The sequence below is a fragment of the Pan paniscus genome, chromosome 5 (genome assembly GCF_029289425.2).
Source record: "Pan paniscus chromosome 5, NHGRI_mPanPan1-v2.0_pri, whole genome shotgun sequence".
In the NCBI taxonomy this organism is placed as follows: domain Eukaryota; kingdom Metazoa; phylum Chordata; class Mammalia; order Primates; family Hominidae; genus Pan; species Pan paniscus.
The window spans coordinates 104,236,379-104,255,785 of NC_073254.2; the positions used below are offsets into that span (position 1 = coordinate 104,236,379).

The 19,407-nt window shown below is 36.1% G+C and overlaps 2 protein-coding genes across 5 annotated transcripts in view; one reads left to right on the forward strand and one right to left on the reverse strand.

The window, feature by feature from the left end:
* The window catches only part of MRAP2 (melanocortin 2 receptor accessory protein 2), a 133,479-nt gene extending 123,734 nt beyond the window's left edge, over nt 1-9,745 (forward strand). Inside the window, exons 4-6 of the mRNA XM_014345413.4 lie at nt 2,912-3,064; nt 8,030-8,098; nt 9,403-9,745. Coding sequence (XP_014200899.1) covers nt 2,912-3,064; nt 8,030-8,098; nt 9,403-9,418 — 238 coding nt within the window. The 3' untranslated portion in view covers nt 9,419-9,745. The remainder of the gene's footprint in view (nt 1-2,911; nt 3,065-8,029; nt 8,099-9,402) is intronic.
* Nucleotides 1-19,407, reverse strand: part of CEP162 (centrosomal protein 162) — a 103,843-nt gene that overhangs the window by 12,337 nt on the left and 72,099 nt on the right. For 3 of the 4 annotated variants that reach the window (XM_063605401.1, XM_003816394.5, XM_063605402.1), the window contains 4 exons: nt 18,752-18,964; nt 15,976-16,610; nt 12,991-13,132; nt 10,147-10,245 (listed from right to left, as the gene is read on the reverse strand). In XM_063605401.1, the coding sequence (XP_063461471.1) occupies nt 10,147-10,245; nt 12,991-13,132; nt 15,976-16,610; nt 18,752-18,964 (1,089 nt within the window). The remainder of the gene's footprint in view (nt 1-10,146; nt 10,246-12,990; nt 13,133-15,975; nt 16,611-18,751; nt 18,965-19,407) is intronic. The other variant, XR_004672045.3, reaches the window with a different exon arrangement.

The following is a 19,407-nucleotide window of genomic DNA, read 5'->3' on the forward strand; positions in this document are numbered from 1 at the left end:
CTATATGTATCTGTTTGATTATTTTTCTGTCCCACTGGTTAGAATGTTCCTTGACAGCAAGGACTCCAGATGTTTCACTGCTATATCTTAAGAAGCAAATAACAGGGACTGACATCTGCTCACTAAGTATTTATTAAATCAATGAAAAAAAATGCTATGAAGGTCTTATTTAACTTGATAGCTGTAAAAACTGAGGCTGAGAGAGTTTAAAGACACTAGAAGTGGCTATGTACAGATAACTTTTTTCTTCTGCATGAGAAACTGACCTTGGGTTCAATCACTTTTCTGTGTCTGTTCTCCCCTTGATAAAGAATGGCCATCGGCCACACACCAGGCACCTAGGCTTGGGGGACTTTGTATGAACTGAAATACTTCATAGGAAGACAGTTTTGGGCTCTCCTGACCATGCTGACTCTTGTAACTGAGCATGTTGTTGTGGGAGCCACCGCGCAAGGATTAGTATAAGAGATATCGGTTCTTGTGGAGCATGGGGCATCTAAACTAGCAAGGGAATAAGACTCATACCTGGCAGGTGGTATGAGTCTTATTCCCTTGCACCTTTGTTGTCACTTGGACAGCTCCTGGACAACTGTATGAACTGCTGTGAGAATGACTTGCACTGAAGAGAAATGCGTCATGCTGCCTTGCTAGCCTGCTGTTTCCTGGCCCGTATCCAGCATGCCAAGTGTGGCCTTATGGTTGTTGTGTGACTCTAAATGTTTACTTGAACATGCTAGCGAGCCTTATAACGGCAAGTCAAGAATTTAAACCCAGATCTTATAAACCCTATGATCATTCCACTATCTGTTCATAAAACAACAGCAGCTAGCTGTAGAATATTTGTGACAAATTACAGTAAGAATTTTGATAATTCTTATGAGTGGGCCACAATAGTCCCTGGGGTCTTATTAGAGGTAAGTCTTAAATATTTTCTATATCTTTTATAAAATATGCAGATTAAAAAAAAATCCCACAAATGAAAAAATCTGTAATCAGTAAAATGTATATCCTAATAATAGAAAAAAAATGAAAATAAGCAATAATAGCATCAATCCTTAGTTATCCGTAGGGATCATGAGTAAAGATTCATGTCTTTTCTCTACAACTGCAGGGTGTGAAGAAATAAATGAACTGAAGATTTTTGCAGTCAATTAGAAGTGGAACAATAGATTGAAAAATCTATGATGAATATTAAAACACAAAAGAATATTAAAACTCTAGAATATTAAGACTCCAGAATATTAAAACTCTAGAGTCTTAAAAAAACCCAAGGATTTGAAAAATACATGCCTGAGTTAGCATCAACGGAAGAGGTGCTGGATCCTTAATAAGATTTTCACCCCACTGCAGCAGACATAATTTTAAAAGATGTGCTTGAAAATATTTTAGGTAACAAAGGCATGAAACATAATGAAGAGTTTAGAAACATCCTTTCAGATTTCTATAATTAATATACTAAGTGGGAATCATCTTTGCTTTATGCTGAAAACTTATAAATCATTGCTCAGTTATCTCATGGCCTATAAAATGTTAAAAACACATAAGCAATCAAAAGTTCACCAATGGTTTAAAATGTATAGTGTGCTTTCATCTGTGGCGATGTATAGTGTACCTTCACTTGTGGTCATGTGGAGTCAAGGGGAGACTCCTCCTTTAAATAACTAGAAAACAGCACAAAATATTTGAAACAACTGTTTTCAGACACTGGATAACAGCACTACAGACTGTGATTTCTGGGAGAAGGGAATAAGGTGAGCTCTAGAGTTGTCCAGTTTATTGCCTGGAGGCAGTTTTGAAGCCAGTGGAAATAGCCTGAGCATTTCCTGGAGCTCACACAGAGGTGGGAATAGTTCATATTTCCACCAGCCTGAGAGGAAATGCCTCATAATACACAGGACGTCAGGAGAGTCCTCAAACTAGTCTTGTCAAAACAGCTATTATATAGAAAATTACACAGAATACAGCCATTATAAATAAACTCCATATTAAAAGGTAGGTATTCCAATTAAAAGGCAGGGTGTCATTACCTTTACTCAGGACACTGAGTGCTTAGCTTTCTAGTAGTGAGGCTTAAAAATCATGTGCTGCGTCTTCTGTTTTCAAGTATTTTAGATATTCTTAAAGTAAGAACTGTCTTACCATTGTATTGCTAAATTAACAACAATTAAGTTAACTAAAACTGACTTCATTATCTTGCAAACAGGTACATATTCTTTCTTTTATTGCTTTCACTAAAAACTTTACTTCAGTTCTGAGGTTCTGTAAACTTAGTGCTTATGTTAACAAAGTTTTATGTACATCTTAAACACTGAAAAGAATGTACAATGCTGAACTAGCCTTTCAACTACTAGAACAAGATTTTAAAAACGGACACTTGCGTAATTGTAGAGTGTTTTTACATTGATCTTTTCATAATACAATTGGCTCTATATTTTGCCTATGAGACTTAAATCCTTCAATAACAATAAATGGTATATATGCATCAAAGAACGGGATGTGCAGCTTTCCTGGCCTTTCACACTTTTTAGAATGAAATGGATCTTAGAATCAAATGGAAGAAAAGCTCTCTATCCTCCTCTTTTTCTGCCTAAAAGTAGGAAATAAATTTTCCTTTAGTGAAGAGGGCTCTAGATGCTTATTAGCCCAGAGATGGCACCAGAGGAATCTGCAGTACTCCATGAGTTTCCTACCATATATTTACATTCCCACAGTTTCCCACCTTTGTAGCCTAAAAACGACTTTCCTCTGTCCTTTCTTTATCTACAAATTGATTGTTCTTTGTTGAAGATGGTTTGTAAACCAGAGTTCTAAGCCACTGTTTTGAGTTACTTTTCATGAGGTTTCTCCTGTGATGTGTGCTGCGCACATTAATAAATTTGTTTTTCTCTTGTTAATCTGTCTTTTGTTACAGTGGCCTGTCCCAACAGGAACTCACATGGGTTGAGAAAAAAAATTTTTCCTTCCTGACAGTTTTTGGCAATGCAGATGGGACTTTCTGGGATACCCCATCCACTCTGGAACCTGCAGATGAAATCCTAGCAAAACTGGCAGAAGCTGGTAAAAGGTAAGAATTCTTACCAAACTCAGCTCTCCCAGATATCTGTCTATAGCAGTCAGTCAAGAAAGGAAGCTGAAATTTTTCCTGGTCCTTCTTTTCCATATTCAGATTGGTAGGAGAAAAAAATTTGTAAAATTCTTTGAATTTGTGACTCTTGTGGGTTTGGTTTTGGCTACCTATTGGTTATTATTTTTAGCCTCCTTGAAAAGGTCATTGTTTTCCATTGTCTTTTGCATCATTTGTTGTGAGAAGGAGAATCACAGGACAGAACACAGACATAGGTCATATCAGCCTGTTGTTCCAGCCACCCTCTCAGGCTGGTGTGTTCACGGTTCTCACCAGACTGGTGTGTTCACGGTTCTCACCAGACTGGTGTCTGTTTAGACAAACCTTGCTGTGGGTCCCCAATAAGAAAAAGAAAGGATGAGGTTCACCTTTTATCTTGTTTTATGTCCTGAGAGCTTGGCTTTCATGACCACTGAGAACACTGGTCTCTGGTCTCTGCCAGGTGCAGGGGCACAAGCGTTGGCTTGTGTCAGGCAGCCAGGTGAACAGGGTGGGAACCCAAGACACAAGTGACAAGTGGTGTTCTCTTTGTTTGATGCAGCTCAGGGGAGTCTGTCTTAATAAGAGACGGCAGTCCATTAGGAGCCTTTGGCGTTTCAAACTTTGTTGTTTGGTTGATACTGGGAGAGTCCTATCCCAGCAGTGCCTGTGTGGTGTCACAGATTAGCAGGTCTATGACTGGAGGTGTCTCTGTGGGAGGCTTGAAACACCATTTTCACACAACTCTTCTGTCTGCAGAGCAATGAAGGTCTTTGATTTTTTAGGCTATCTTTGGGAGAAACTTTGGATATCGAGGGAGATTTGATCTTTTGCAGACTTTTTTGAGGAAGCCTCCGGCAACCATGGTTAAGCTACAAAAGGCTTCTTGGTTTTTTGTTTGTTTTTCGTAGAGACAGGGTCTTGCTCTGTCACCCAGGCTGGGGTACAGTGGCACAATCAGCTCACTGAAGCCTTGAACTCCTGGGCTTAACCAATCCTCTCACCTCAACCTCTTGAGTAGCTGGGACTACAGGCGCATGTTACTGCACAAGCTAATTTTTGTATTTTTTATAGAGATGATGTCTCGCCATATTGCCCAGGCTGGTTTCAAACTCCTGGCCTTGGGAGATCCTCTCACCTCAGTCTCCCAAAATGCTAGGATTTACAGGCGTGAGTCACCTTGCCTGGCTGACTTGTTTTAAACCATAAAAATAGCTTACTGGTCTAGAGCAGCAGTTCCCAGACTTTTTGGTACCAGGGACTGGTTTTGTGGAAGACAATTCTTCCACGGAAAGAGGGAGGATGGTTTTGGGATGATTCAAGCTCATCACATTTATCATTAGATTCTCTTATATAAGCCCACAACCTAGATCACTTGCATGTGCAGTTCACAATTGGGTTCACGCTCCTATGAGAATCTAATGCCGCCACTGATGTGACAGGAGGCGGAGATCAGGCAGTAATGCTCACTCGCCCCCTGCTCATCTGCTGAGAGGCCCGGTTCCTAACAGGCCATGAACTGGTACTGGTTTGTGGCCCAGGGTTGGGGACCCCTGATCTAGAATCACATTAAAATGGGTATACCTTTAAAGATTTGAGTTTTTATATCAAAAAATGATTTTTTTTCAATTTTAAAGAAGCATTCATTCAAAACAAATGTCTTACTGGTACTTATGGTAAAATAAAATTTAAAAGAGGGCATAAAAGAGTGTCAAGTCTAGTCTAAAAAAACAAACAAACAAACAAAAGTCAGACTAGACTTAAGACCAACGTTAACATCTACATCTGCTATAAATTCCTCCTCACCTACCTATAGTCTCCTTTACTCCCAACTGCCTGATATTGATCTACCAGAAGATCTTCCGATCTCTGGGTCCCTGACTTAAACTTCTTTCCTCAAAATCCAGTCTCAACCTCTGAACAAATTCCTTTAATCCTAAAACTCCTCCAACTTCCCCAGGAAATCTTTTAAATGCCCAGCTGCCTACTAACTTGCCTTCCTCTGAAAGATTTACAGAAAGTACTCCAGCCTGATATCCAGGGCCGGGGTGTATAGGTTACTTGTGTAAATACTGCCAACCAGGAAATAAACAGAACACTGTCTCAGGGAACTGGCAGCCAGGCTGGCTTTGCTGTACCTACACTCCACCTACTTTCCAGAGCTCCATCATCAACTCCTTCAGCTCCAGGCCTTCTTATATTTTGGGTCTCCATTACTAAAATATTCCTTAAGACTGTCCTGTGCTCAAGGAAAAGAAAAAAAAAAATACCCTGGATCTTTCATAATAGGCAAATATGCCCTAAAATGCCTTCTTGGAGAAAACTTCCGTCCTTTCTCAGTCTCTCAGAGATGTGAATCTCACCATGTCTTTGAAATTTAAACCTTCAAGGAGTTAACTAAAACAACCCCCACATACATTTGAGACTAAAGAAAAAAAGGCAGCCCAGAGGGAGAAGAGTTTGTTTTTGTTTTTTTAAACACACTGCTATAAAAACTCCTTTACCCCAAATTTCACCCATACCCTCCATAAGATTACCTGCAAAGGGCAAATGAAAAATTTTAAGTCTTCCTCAGAAATACCAGTAAAAAGTTTGGCCAGCTAAACAGGTAACCTTAATTTATTCTATCTGCCAAATACACAATTTGCATTCAACTATTCTTTTACAAATTAGCGAGTTTTATATTATTGTGCCTGTCTCATGGCTAAAACTTTAAAATGAAAGCTATATGATCTCTGCATCTGTCTATGTTTATGTACATCTATGTGTATGTGTGTGTGTATATACGTATACATTTTTTTTCTACCTTTGGACGGTATTTTCAAAAGTAATTCATAAAAGAGCACTATTTAATTGGCTTACAGAAAAAGAAGCACTTACATAAATTAAGAATTCCAAAAACTCTCAGAAGTATAGAAACTAACCCAAATGGTTTTCAAGTTCATGTGTCTCAGGTAAATCTGGGATATGATTAGTTTAGCATTATTGATTTAATAAAAATAGGCATGACTTCAGAGTTGTCAACAGTAAGTATAATGCAGACATACAACCCTTATGCTACCTGGGTTTACTAATCAAACAAGTATCTCTGCTAGCTATTTAAAATTAAAGACCTAGGAGTTCATCCCCAAATCAAACGTGCAAGTCGAAGTACAGTATCCATTATTCCATGTATATTAAGCACAGCAGGAAAAGAAAAACATGTATTTAACTTTTGAGTTCTTGTGCTGCTTGCCTAACCTGCATGTGTTGTAAAAATAGTTAACAGTAAAATAAGATGATGACTAGATGTTTAATGGCTCATGAATTTTCATAAGCAATCCAAACATAATTGTTAATAACAAGTACATTAAGTAAATATTAGTGGGATAAAATTTATAAAGTCTTCAATAATTACTATGTTTTATGTTTGTAAAAAAAAATTAGTTACCCAAATCTCTTTAGTATAGCTTACATCCTTGGGGTTTTGCTAAGTTAAATAATAAACAGTCATTGAATATCTAGATCATTTCCAGATATACTGAAACATTAACTTATGTTTCACAGACTCATGTTGCTGAACATAACCTTATCTACCTTGGCTTCTTAAATTTTACAGAGAAACAAATCACCTGTTCTTATTGTCACATTAAGAGAACTATAAAAATATGCTTCTAGAAGTCATGAAATGATGTTAATCTACAAAATGTTGGTATATGACAGGTCATGGCTGCTTTGTAGTTTTCATAAGAAATTAATGTTACTAAGGATTAAAAGTTCTAATATACATATATTTAAAACTACTATAGATAAGGGAAACAACTTTGTATGCAAAATATACAAGGAAAATAAGATGTAGTTTTGGTAAGCAAAGTTATGAGGAATGAAGATGTGTTTTCGTTAAGGGAAAAAATAATTAAATCTGTACTAAAGTAGAATGACAGACTGTTTTAGAATGAAAAAGGAGAACGAAGAACAAAAAAAATGAATGAACGTAGAAGCTTGCAGAAGGAGAGAGAAAGAGAAAGTGAGAATGCATGAATATCTTGTGTGTCTAAGCTGTCTAAAACAAAATATGTTTATTATAAGAGTTTTAAAAATGAGCCTTAATGTCAAAAGTACAGTGGACAAAACTAGAAACTGGTTTTCTCTCTTAAAACAACAAAGCTTTCTTGGAGCATCGGTCTGCTCTTGATAAGAGATTATAAAAGATTTTCTTTACCTTTAAGTTAATTTATGTAGAAAGCAAAGATTTTGTGTTTTAGTAAAATAACTTCCTGTGTTTCCTATGGTCTCTATCAGTTCTTTGATTACTTAGGAAAACTGAGTTTTCTCACTATGCGACTTTCTGTATTTGCCTTTAGAATCTTTTAATAATCACTTTGGATAACTAAGTATTGTTTCATAATGACCTGTGATCCTATTTAATCAAATGTTTTAAACTTTTTGATATTTTTGACAACTTCCTCAAATCAAATTATAAATTATTTTGACCTCAAACTAGCTTTGGGATGTTCCAGAGGGCCCTGGAAAATCTCAAAAGAATGTTCTTTCTCCTTTTACAAATAGAGATGTCAAAGTAATTAGGCTTATTTGACGTGATAAATTGTACGGGAATCATTGTCAAATAAAGACAATGTTTAATCTTCTTTGAGTTATTTTTGTATGGATATGTTATTAACAAATGTTCCAGAAGTTGTATACAATTCCTAAAAATCTGGTATGTCTTGGTATGATGTTATCAGTAATAATGCTAGTTAATATCTTAATGTTGTATTGTCACAAAAATAACCAAATTTCCATATCAAGTGCATTATAATGAACTCTCATCAGATGTTTAACCATGGCTAGTTTAAAGTCTTGTCATCCACAGATAGTTAATTGTTTTACTGTTACTTTCCTAAGAGCTTTTGTAAGCAACTATAAATACAAAGTGTTTTTCTTCAGAAAGATTCATGGAAAGGACTCTGACAAATACAGGCTTCTGATAACTTCAAGATCATACCATTTGGCCAGGTAAGAATTTTTCAGAATTCTAATGAAAAGATTGATTGGTTCACAGACGTGCTAACCCAACATCAAGCAGAACAATAATTACATGGGACTAAGTAAACTGATGAAGAATTCTTTTTAGGGACTGTCTGTTTAAAACACTGCTGATTCTTTAATATTCTGTAGAGAACTTTTTCTCTTAAGCTATCCATAGCTTAGAGCAATTTGGTAAATTATACTTTTGTAAACAGAATTGAAATATTTATCTTTTTTTCCTCTATCTCTCCAGAAACCATTAGTTGAGTATTCTTATTTTCACAGGGACATAAATACTTGCATAAGTTCAGTAAGAATCTGTTCTCTTTGTAACACAACTGGAAACATCAGTTATACTATCAAGGCTTTGATTGGAATGTCATATTTCAGAATGTGCATGGAATCAGATATAATCGGACAACTTAAAAAAATACATTGACTTTCTGACGCCAATAAAGTCCCTTGGAAAAAACTGGCTTGGTACCTTACATACGAGGTTTCCTTATAGATGAGTAAGAAATGTCACTTCCTGGCAAGCCCAGGAGCCTCACGATATTTGGGGGATCTCTAGAAGAGAAAGGAATTTACCTGGATCTATTGGTATTGCAGGCAAAATCTGATGGCAAGCCTTTGGCATGCGTTTCTAGCCTGGAGATGCCAATAAAGGGCCAATCTGAGAATCCTTATTAAAAGTTCCAGCAAAACAGACTTATAAAAGAGCCTATATGATTAATCACTATTCTTGCTGCACTTTTTATGCAAATAACCAAGCCAAGTTTAATGAGACTAGACTTATTTTTGCCATTGGTCTTATTGTGATTATCTCTGATAGAAATGAGGGTGACTGCAGAGAGAAAAATACTGTGCTTCATTAGAAAACTGTAACACACCCTTGTAGATATCAGATTCTAGCCTTGTTTTTTATCTCTGGGGTTTTGTTATTTACATGTAATCTGGTCTAGATCTCTGTCTATAATTCTCCAAACTAGTATTTCAAATTTTTCTCCTACCCTCCTGGCTTGGAATCACTAAAACATTTAACTGCCCTTTTCCTGAAATCTTAATAAGCTGAAGCTGAATGACTTGATATAAACTGCAGAGAGTCACCACAACAGCTAATATACGGGCAATTTTCATGCCTATTGCTGCGTGTCTTATAACTAGACATACTCAAACTGTAAAAAATGCTTTGAGCCCAACATCTAGAACTCTTGACTAGCTGCTCTTAGATTCAGAAATTAGTATACAGACTACTCCTACCATTAACTTTTGTTTTTCTTTTGTTTCCATAGAAATGCCTCTTATTAAATCACCATATAGAGGCCTAACTTTGATGAGAGCTCACCTGCAATATCTCCTGAAATGCGACACAACTGCTTAATTGAATTGACCTATTCTCAGCACTAAGACAATGATTTGATATGGGGCAATGTACTTAAATTTGTTCAGTTGCACTTGTTCCAATCTATGTTTTCCTCTTCCTTTGCCAATCTCTGATCTCACAATCTCTAATCCAAATCTCTTCAAAGCTACCAACTTGGAGAGTTCTAAGCCACCATTTTGAGTTACTTTGTGTTGTGGTTTCTCCTGCATTGTGTGCTGCACATATTAATAAACTTGTTTTTCTCTTATTAATCTGCCTTTTGTTATGGGGTCTGTCTCAACTAAAAACTCATGAGTGTTGAGGAAAAAATTATTTTTCCTCCCTGACAGTACTTAACACAGAAATGGACTTCACTATTCAATTTTGTCTCCTGAAGAAAACAAACAGAAAACCCAAACATCTCCCGTCCCATTTTCCCCACTACCCACAAAATCTCAACAGCAAATAAAACATAGACAACTTAATGACTTAATATCTGAACTTCACCTGGGGAAAGCAGATTTTACATAAGCACGCTGCTAATATTTTCTTGACATGTGATACCTTCAGGTTATGTCTATTTGTACATTTAGGTAAAAAATTTATAAATATGAATATGATTGAAATGCCTAAGAAAAACTTATTTTAGCCCAATATTTTGGCCATTTCTTACCTCTTTCTGTAGAATTTCTTCTCGAACTTCAGAAACTACGAGAGACTCTTGTTTACTCTGCAGCTCATTAACTTGACTTTGGAAATGTCTTATAAGTACCTAGGAAATTGTTAGAAGTGCTGAGTTAATAAAGCTCCTCCTTGAACACTATCTGAAAAATATAAGAAAGCCAACTCACAAAAGGGAACTCTTATATACTGTTGGTGGGAATGTAAGTAAGCACAACTACTATGGAAAAAAATTATAGAGATTTCTCAAAAAACTAAAAATAGAATTACCTTATTATCTAGCAATCCCACTACTGGGTATCTATCCAAAGGAAAAGAAATTTGTATATCAAACAGACACCTGGCACTTGCATGTTTATTGAAGCACTATTCACAATAGCAAAGATATGGAATCAATCTAAGTTCCCATCAACAGACGAAAAGAAATGTGATATATATACCCAATGGAATACAATTCAGCCTCAAATAAGAGGGAAATAATGTCATACGCAGTTAAATGGATGGAACTGAAGGTCATTATGTTAAGTGAAGTAAGCTAGGCACAGAAAAATACTGCATGTTCTCACTCATGTATGAGAGCTAAAAAACTTGATCTCATGAACATAGAGAATAGAATAGATACCAGAGATGGGAGTGGGGGGTTGGGAAGGATGAAGAGAGGTTGGTTATGGGTACAAACATACATACAGTTAGATAGATGAAATAAGTTCTAATGTTTAATAGCAGACCAGGGTGACTGTACTTGGCAACAATATTATGTGTATTTCAAGGTAACTAGAAGAGAGAGTTTGAAGTGATACCAAGACATAAAAATGATGAACACTCAAGGTGACAGAAATCCCAATTACCCTGACTTGATTATTACACATTCTTTGCATGTAGCAAACACTCACATGTATCCTATAAATATCTAAATCATTATATATCAATAAAAGGGGGGGAAAATAAATATGAACATTTTTCATGACTAGAAAAAGTCCTTTTAAAATAAAGCTCTATAAAGTCTACACATTTGGAAAAAGGTAGACAATATTATCTTTATACTCTGTGGTTAAGTATGATAGTTTTTATTTAAGAACTATGGCTTAAATATAACATAAGCCTCATAATATCTGTGAAATAAATGTCAGTCTCATATCTTTAGGTAAACTGAAATATATGAACAGATACTTCCATCAAGAAACTAAGAGAAATTGGGAAAAATTTATCTTATCTCTAATGCTGTATTTTTAATGATCAGACTATGCTGATTTCTCTTTAACTCAATTTTACAATATTACATTTATAACGCTGGGAAAATAACATTTATGGCACTATGGCATCATGATACTACTTTTCCTACCTCTTCCAGACTATTCCTTAATACAAAATCACTTGATAGAATGCTTATAGTTGCCCTCTGACACCCTATTCCTATGGAGGATAAGGCCAGAGAGGTTCTCTGTAAGGCTGTATGGATTGTTACTTTCGAAAGGCACTTTAAGTATTTTTCATTAATGTAGTCAAATAGTCCTTTTTTTTCTCAGCGATCTGAAGTTAAGTTACAGACTTCATTACATTTTGCCCCTAAATACTTCAAATGCCACTTTGGGAGGTCAAAGTGGGTGGATCACTTGAGGTCAGAAGTTCGAGACCAACCTGGCCAACATGGTGAAACCCCATCTCTACCAAAAATATAAAAATTAGTCAGGCATGGTGGCGTGCACCTGTAATCCCAGCTACTTGGAAGGCTGAGACAGAAGAATCGCTTGAACCTGGGAGGCAGAGGTTGCAGTGAGCTGAGACAGCCTGGGTGACAGAAGGAGACTGTCTCAAACAAACAAAACCTTCAAATGCTTCAACATACATCTCTTTAGAATAAGGGCATTTCTCACAAAACCATAATATTTTATACCTAAGAAAATTTATAGTAATTTCTTAGTATCTAATAGCCAGTCCATATTCAAACTTCCCGAATTGAGGAATTTATTTTTAATTAAGATGGTATTAAATAATTACACTTGGTGAGATAATTCTTTCTTGATGTTTTTCTCCCTGACCTTCTTTCTTAAAATTGAAGCCTACAGACAAGATGAACACAATAAACATTCATATATTTTTCAACTTGATAACCCAAAAGGTGGCTGATTTGCCAACTTTTTCTTTTTCTTGGATATACCATTTGAAAGTAGATTGTAGATAAAAGTCCTATTTTAATGCTATTTTTATAAGTGACAAACAGTACAGAAGACAGGCCACATGGTAATGCTCATAGATATTCTAAGTAGATATACCTATTTTTCAAAAAGGAAGACACATTTATTTGAGGAAATGCTGATGAGTTGGCAGCATTCCCTATAATAATTCTTAGAAGACTATGCTCCATCAGAGCAAGAGCTGTGTATCTCTCTTTTCATTATTTTATTCCAGTGCCTGATTGTCTATTGACCTGAATCATTATTTGTTAATAAAAGGTCATGGGGCAGGAAGAATGCCTAAGGATAACTGTCAGCTGGGACTTGGGGACTCGGTTCAACATCCAAGTTCAAGTACTAGGGTCCTAATCATGTTAGACATATACCTCGCCACCTGTGACAAATTTAGAGAAAGACTTATTTGAGAAGTATAGGGACAAACTGTAAAAATATTTATTTATATGGCGTAGTTTTAAAGTAGAAAAATTAAATATATAGTATTATCTTCTTTAAAAAAGAAATCAAGCCAATAATAGTTTCCCATTTCTATCACCAAGCTGAAAAAGTTAAAACATTTCCAAATAAAACAATGTTAACTTTAATCTCATTAAAGTCAAAACGAGTTTATTCAAGTCAAAAGATAAAACAGATTTGTCATCTACCTCTTGAGTTGCTATTTTACGATTTAGTTCAGCTACTTTGGAAGAAGAATTTTCTACTGCATTTTGGCAAAGGAGTTTCTCTATTTCTCTCTGATGAGATGCTTTGAGGGATGCAATGTGTGCTGCAGTATCTTCCTTGACCCTACAGAGCAAATGAAAGAAAACCACGCATAAAAGTGGCTCTTCAACCTCTAATTCAGAGTTAGCACAAAAACAGTAGAAGAAACCTGGGAATTAAGCAAGGGGAAAATGGGCACCAATATTAACTGCACTGTGTTAGGTGCTTTATACATTACTACTGCCTATGAGTTCTTATGACCAATCCATGAGCTACTATTTACTGAATTTTATAAGGGCAAACTTGAGGAAATAGTGATATATCTCTACTTTATCCCCAACCTGAGGCTACACTTTCTGAGGGAATCTAGGGTTCCAAAAGCAAAGCACTTGACATTTGATCTTTTAAGATAAACTCAGATTTCTTGCCCAGATGCTTCTTTGGAAAATCACAGCTGTTCCCTTTAGAATCTCCAATGCCTTGTAGGCAGCATTAACCAATTTTCAACCCATGCATGAGACTCCAGGGCTAGTTGCATATTGTGAGAATGAGACAATCTTTATGGTAATTCTCAGGACATATTATGCTTGTAATATGCAATTAATTAATTTGGACTGTAAGTGTGAAAGACTATTCATTTGTCTCTGTGATAAAATTTATTCAGAAGCAGTTCAGTAAATGGTTAAAATTATAAATAAAGATTTGGTATATTTCCTACAGATAAATATTTTCTCTCTTATTGGAAAGACTTTGAAAATAACAGCATTTAACTTAAAGCATGTATTTTAGTAAACTGCTGTTGCTACATATTAATATGGTGCTTCCCAACTATAGACAAATTTATCCATTGCTTATTTCACCATATGAATATTTCTCCATGGAAACAGTGTGAGTAGGGTCCTAGAAAAAGCATAAAAACCTAAATTAAAGCACATATAACTGAATGATAGTAAAAAGTCTAAATATGGGACTAGAAAAGTTTATTCTTCACTTCTCAGGCCCAGACTTATCTAAGAAACAGATTGACAATATTAACAAATTTTAAATGATGTACAGGAAAATTAATTGGAAAACCTGAATTTTAAATTCTTTCCTGGAAAAAATGTGATTCTTCTTAAAGAGCTTCATGCTACTGTCATAATATTCAGGACTTAAGAAACAAGCTTTCCATTTGGTAGCAATATGACTGCCATATGGTAACAACATGACTCACTCACTGCCATGGCTGCCAGTCAATAAGCATTTGTTGGGTGTTTCCCATGCTCATTCTGCTCCTACAGCACATTGCTGTGGGGATGCAAAAGCAGCATAATCTTACACCAGTTCTCAAGGAACTACAAGGCTGTGTATGATTAATCCTTTCTTGGTACATATTAGTAAGTTATGTAGGAGTTGGGGGTAGGAGAAGGCAATTTCCTGGGAAGTTCCACGAAATGTTTTGTGAAGGTAGTACTTATAACACGAATGAGCAAAAGGCATGAGGAAATGTGACAGATTAGGTAAGTAGAGTAGTATTAGAATAGTGATGAGACTTGAGATGCTAGGCAGAGAAATTTAGTCTTGATATTTAAGGAAGTTGAGAGTCACCGGAGAGCAGAGTGACCCAGGTATATGAGTATTTAAAGAATATTAATGATTTTTAAGCAAGATGACTGGGGAAGGTTAAAAAAAAGGAAGATTGGAGTGGGAAAATTGTATAATGGCAGCACTGGTTTATAAAAGTAAGGAAGACTGGAAAATGGGAAACATTTATACCCAAGGAATAACAGAGATAAAGCTGGGCTGGTAATTAAAATAAATATAGACAGGGAAGGGGAGCTTGGGAAGGGGAACTAATTTACAGGTAAAAAAAGGAAACTTGAGGTATTAGTGATTCCAAGAGAAGCAATCCAAAAAATAGTTCTAGGTTTCACATCTGAACTCAGCAAAGAGAACAAGACTTTAAAAGTAAATCTAGAAGTCATGGTTCACAGAAACCGTAAGAATGGGTAAGTTTAGCAACAGAGAAAGAACAGAGAATAAACAGAAAACTAAGAGCTGAATGCTGGTAGAAAGCCAGATTTTTGGGGATGGAGAAGGAAGAAGGGTCAGAATTCAGTAAAAGAAACAGAAAAGGAGTTTTGGTCAGAGCAGCCAAGCCACGGAGGTTAAGGGAAGAAGCCATTTCAGGAAAAGTAGTGTGGTCAACATTGTTGAAGAAAATGAGGAAGGAGAAAATGCCCCTGGACTGGGAAAGGTCATTATTGAGACCAGGTTTAAAAAGGGTGATGATGAGAGCCATATTTAAGAGGAAGTGAGATAGAAATAGAAGAAAAGACTATTTGTGAAAAACGGGTGCTAAAAGACAGGATTGGATTGGAACCTGATCAGGTGAAAAAACGATCTGAGGATGTCAAAAGACTCAGAGGAAAGAGACAGTGGATAGCAAATGGAGATAGTGAGAAGGAAATGGATGAGTATAAAGTTCCTTAAGGCATGAATGGATGTGATCACAAGGTCAATTTGAAGAGTTATTTTTGAAAAGAGGATCTTTTCCTTTTAGACTGCCAACTAGCTTTAACAATAACTGTTTTCTGAAAGCAATCTGTCTATAGCAATAATAAACTATGACATTCCTTTGCTAGAAGAGCCCAAAGAGTCAGCTTATTAATACCATTTGGGTACATGCCAAAAGGCAAGACTGGCGAGCCCAAGGACACAATTTGGGTTGACACAGATGTTCAGGTACATCAGAATTTGGGCCACCAGCAGGTAGAAGACCCTATCCTGAAACAGACACATGCTCAGCAATATAATATAATTTATTAATATTCACTTATGAATTCAGTTCGGGGTCAAACTAATTATCTGGAGGAAATATATCGTATAATTTTTCTATTTTTATCTTTTTATTTTTACAAATATTTATAAATAATTTAACATTTTACCTTCTCATGGAGTTTTCAAATTGATTCATCGCTGCTTCAGATTTCATCTTCAGTTCATTCTTCTCTGAAATTAATCCTTCTAGCTCATTTTTTAATCTGTAGTTTTCTTGTAAAACTTCTGAAACATGGGAATCAGTGAAAGTATGTGGTTGGTACAGCTTGCTGTCCAGGGTTCCAGGGAAGGAGTTAGCATTTCCTTTACTTGAGTGCAAAACATCTTTCTTTGCCCTTTTGGCAGACATTTCCTCTCTGCCCTTTGAGTTCTGATTTGATAGCATCATTCTTCTGTCTTTCTGAAGCCTCTCCACAGTTTTTGAGAGGTCTTGTATTTCTCTCTTTTTTGCAGCCAGTTCTTCATTGAGTCTTACTAATTTAGCTTTAGCATGAGCCTGTTCCACCTGGAATTCTATAGACTGAAAATCTTTATCATCTTTATCATTTTTCTTGACGTCTAATTCAGCATTCTGATGTTTAAGAACGTCTATTTCGGCTTCAAGGTTTCTTACAGTGATCTGATGGGCTTCCTTGATGTCATCAAGTTCCTTCTCTAGGGCTTTAATTCTGGGAGAGTCATGTTGATTCAATTTGCAGGCAAGTAGCTGCTCCTGCTGCTCTAGTCTTTGTTCATACTGAATCTGAAGGAAAGAATCCATGTAATGCCAAACACCTGTTAAACGTTTCATTAGTTGCTGAAGCCCTGCACACTACTGGGTCCTACCTAATCCTTTATTCAGGTACTCATTATACATTCTGATGTCTACAGTTCTGTTTCTTGAGTGAGTCAAATGTATTGAAGTCCTAGTCTTTCAGGGCATAACATTATATATTCTTGATATATGTTATGTTATTTAATAATTGATATGTTGCTTCATAACTATTAACTTACATATGTTCTTACACACTCCAAAATTTATTTTAAATCTCACAATAAAACCTATTATTATGCAGTCTTCTCCATGCAAACTGTCAACACACTCTTCGAGGATAAACAGTAAAGCAACTGGGGGCACTGAAGTCTTCGGGAAACAGCACATTTTCAACCTTCTAACATCAATTTATTACTTTCATAGAGAGTAAAATGGCCTGGAATTTGTATACTGGAGCTTTAATATTTTGTTTAGTATTCAGCAAATGAAATAAATAATTTCTCCTACAGAGGGAGGCACGAGCAGTGTTTGCTCATCCATTCAATGGATATTTACCAAGTTATGACCTTATGCCAAGCAACATGCAGGTTCTAGCAACAAAAAGACTCAGTTCTTATTTTCAAATAGCTCACAGCTTGGTGAGGAGAGCAACATGGCAGCAGCTACAATGTCCCACAAGTAAAATAATGGGCCTGTGAACATAGTGCAGTGAGTGCAGAGGAGGCGACGCTGCCCTAAGTGTCTGGAGGCTTGACAGAAGGTGGGAAGACTGCACAGAGATAGCACATTTACGTTCGGTCTTGAGAGATGACTGTTAATTCGGGGTTAGGTGGAGTCAGGGATGTTTTGGAAGTAGGAAGAGCATATGCAAAGCTGGTTGAATGTTTGGTATATACAGGGAATCAGAAATGAAAGGGGGAAGAGACAAGTAGTAAGCAAAGGCAGGAGTGGGATGGGGCAGGGGGCTGCGAAAAGAAACAAGTTAGGGTGTTTAGATTTAGATACATAAAAGTGGAGTAGCGGGTTGGAGTTTACACCTGACAGTCTTATTTGGTTGGTGGAACACTAATAATAATTATAATCATTAATTGTTTGCTAGACTCCAGACATGTTATCAGGGATATCTATCTATCTATCTATCTATCTATCTATCTATCTAATCTCTCTCTCTATCTCTATCTATCTATCTATCTATCTATCTATCTATCTATCTATCTATCTATCTATCTATGTATCTATCTGTAAAAGAGGGTGGAATAGAAGAAATCCAACCTCCTTGATGTGACCTTAATTAACAGGCCACTGTATTTCCAGGTTATCAACCTTCTACTGTTTCTGGAATCTAATGTTCTTTCATTTGTTGCTTTTCTCGGGATATAAATATGTGGGAAATGAGATGAGCTTCCTAGAACATCTCAGCTCCTTCATCTGCAAAATAGTGTTAACAGTATCTACTCCTCACAGGTGTTTGGAAGGATTATGCAAGATGAACAGAGATATTTATGAAAGTATCTAGCATGAATTCCTGACAGACATGTGCTCAACAAATTTTTAAAAATAATCTATAACTGTTATTTGTCTACAAAATTTTTTTTAAAGTAAATTAAATATGTCCTGTTTCATACTTGGTCTGTTCTAGCACTTGTATTTTCTGATTCATTCCTGTTTCACAAAATAATGGAAAACTCAGAAAGTAAGACATTTCTGGAAGATGCTCCCCTACCCACTGTTCCTAAAATGTATACTTCTGTCTTATTCCCTTACCCTTCTCTAGATAAATTTCAGTGAAAATATTTTCAAACATGGTAATTTCTTTTTTCCTTTTGTACTGGATACATATCAGGTGTGTTTTATTCTGCTTTTTCATGACTTAATTTCCACTAATTCTCATATTGAGAGAGATGATGTAAAGATTATCCTGTGCTTGATTACTCTGTCAGAAATAGAAAAGTTGCTGAAAGACGACACCAAAATAGGATGCACTTGGTTTCTTTTGCACCTATTGATACCAGTGGTAAAGGTTTCATGGGAAAGAATGTTTATAGCTATTTGTTAAAGTGAGATCCTGAGAAGTGCCTGCCCCCATTGTCCATCTCTGACCTTTATCTCTGAGGCTACTTAGCACTTACCTTCATTTTCTGAAACTGTTGTTCCATGGTACGAAGGCTTTTCTTTGCGTCTTCATCTTTGCCCTCCAGATCAGCTTCTAGCTTTTTTATCCTTTTCTCCATAAATTCCACTGTATTTTTATCCACTGTATCACCAGCTGCTGATGCAGCCAATATTAAAGCAGGTAAAGAATTGGGATATCTTCTCTTCAGAATCCCTTCCATTTCCTTAACCTATTAAAACATATTTTCCACCAAAGAACTCTTAGATTTAATAAATGAATTCAGTAAAGTTTCAGGATACAATCTACAGAAATCTCTGTATACAGTAGCATTTCTATATACCAATAACAATCTTGCTGAGGACCAAATCAAGAACTACCTAGGAATACATTTAACCAAGAAGGTGAAGGATGTTTGCCAGGAGAACTACAAACACTGATAAAGAAAACCGTGACACAAACAAATGGAAAAACATCCCATGTGCATAGACTGGAAGGATTAGTGTAGTTAAAATGACCATACTGCCTAAAGCAATCTACAAATTCAATTCAATCCCTATCAAATTACCAAAGTCATTTTTCACAGAATTAGAAAAACCAATCCTACAATTCATATGGAACCAAAAAAGAGGCTGAATAGCCAAAGCAATCCTAAACAAAAAGAACAAAGCTGGA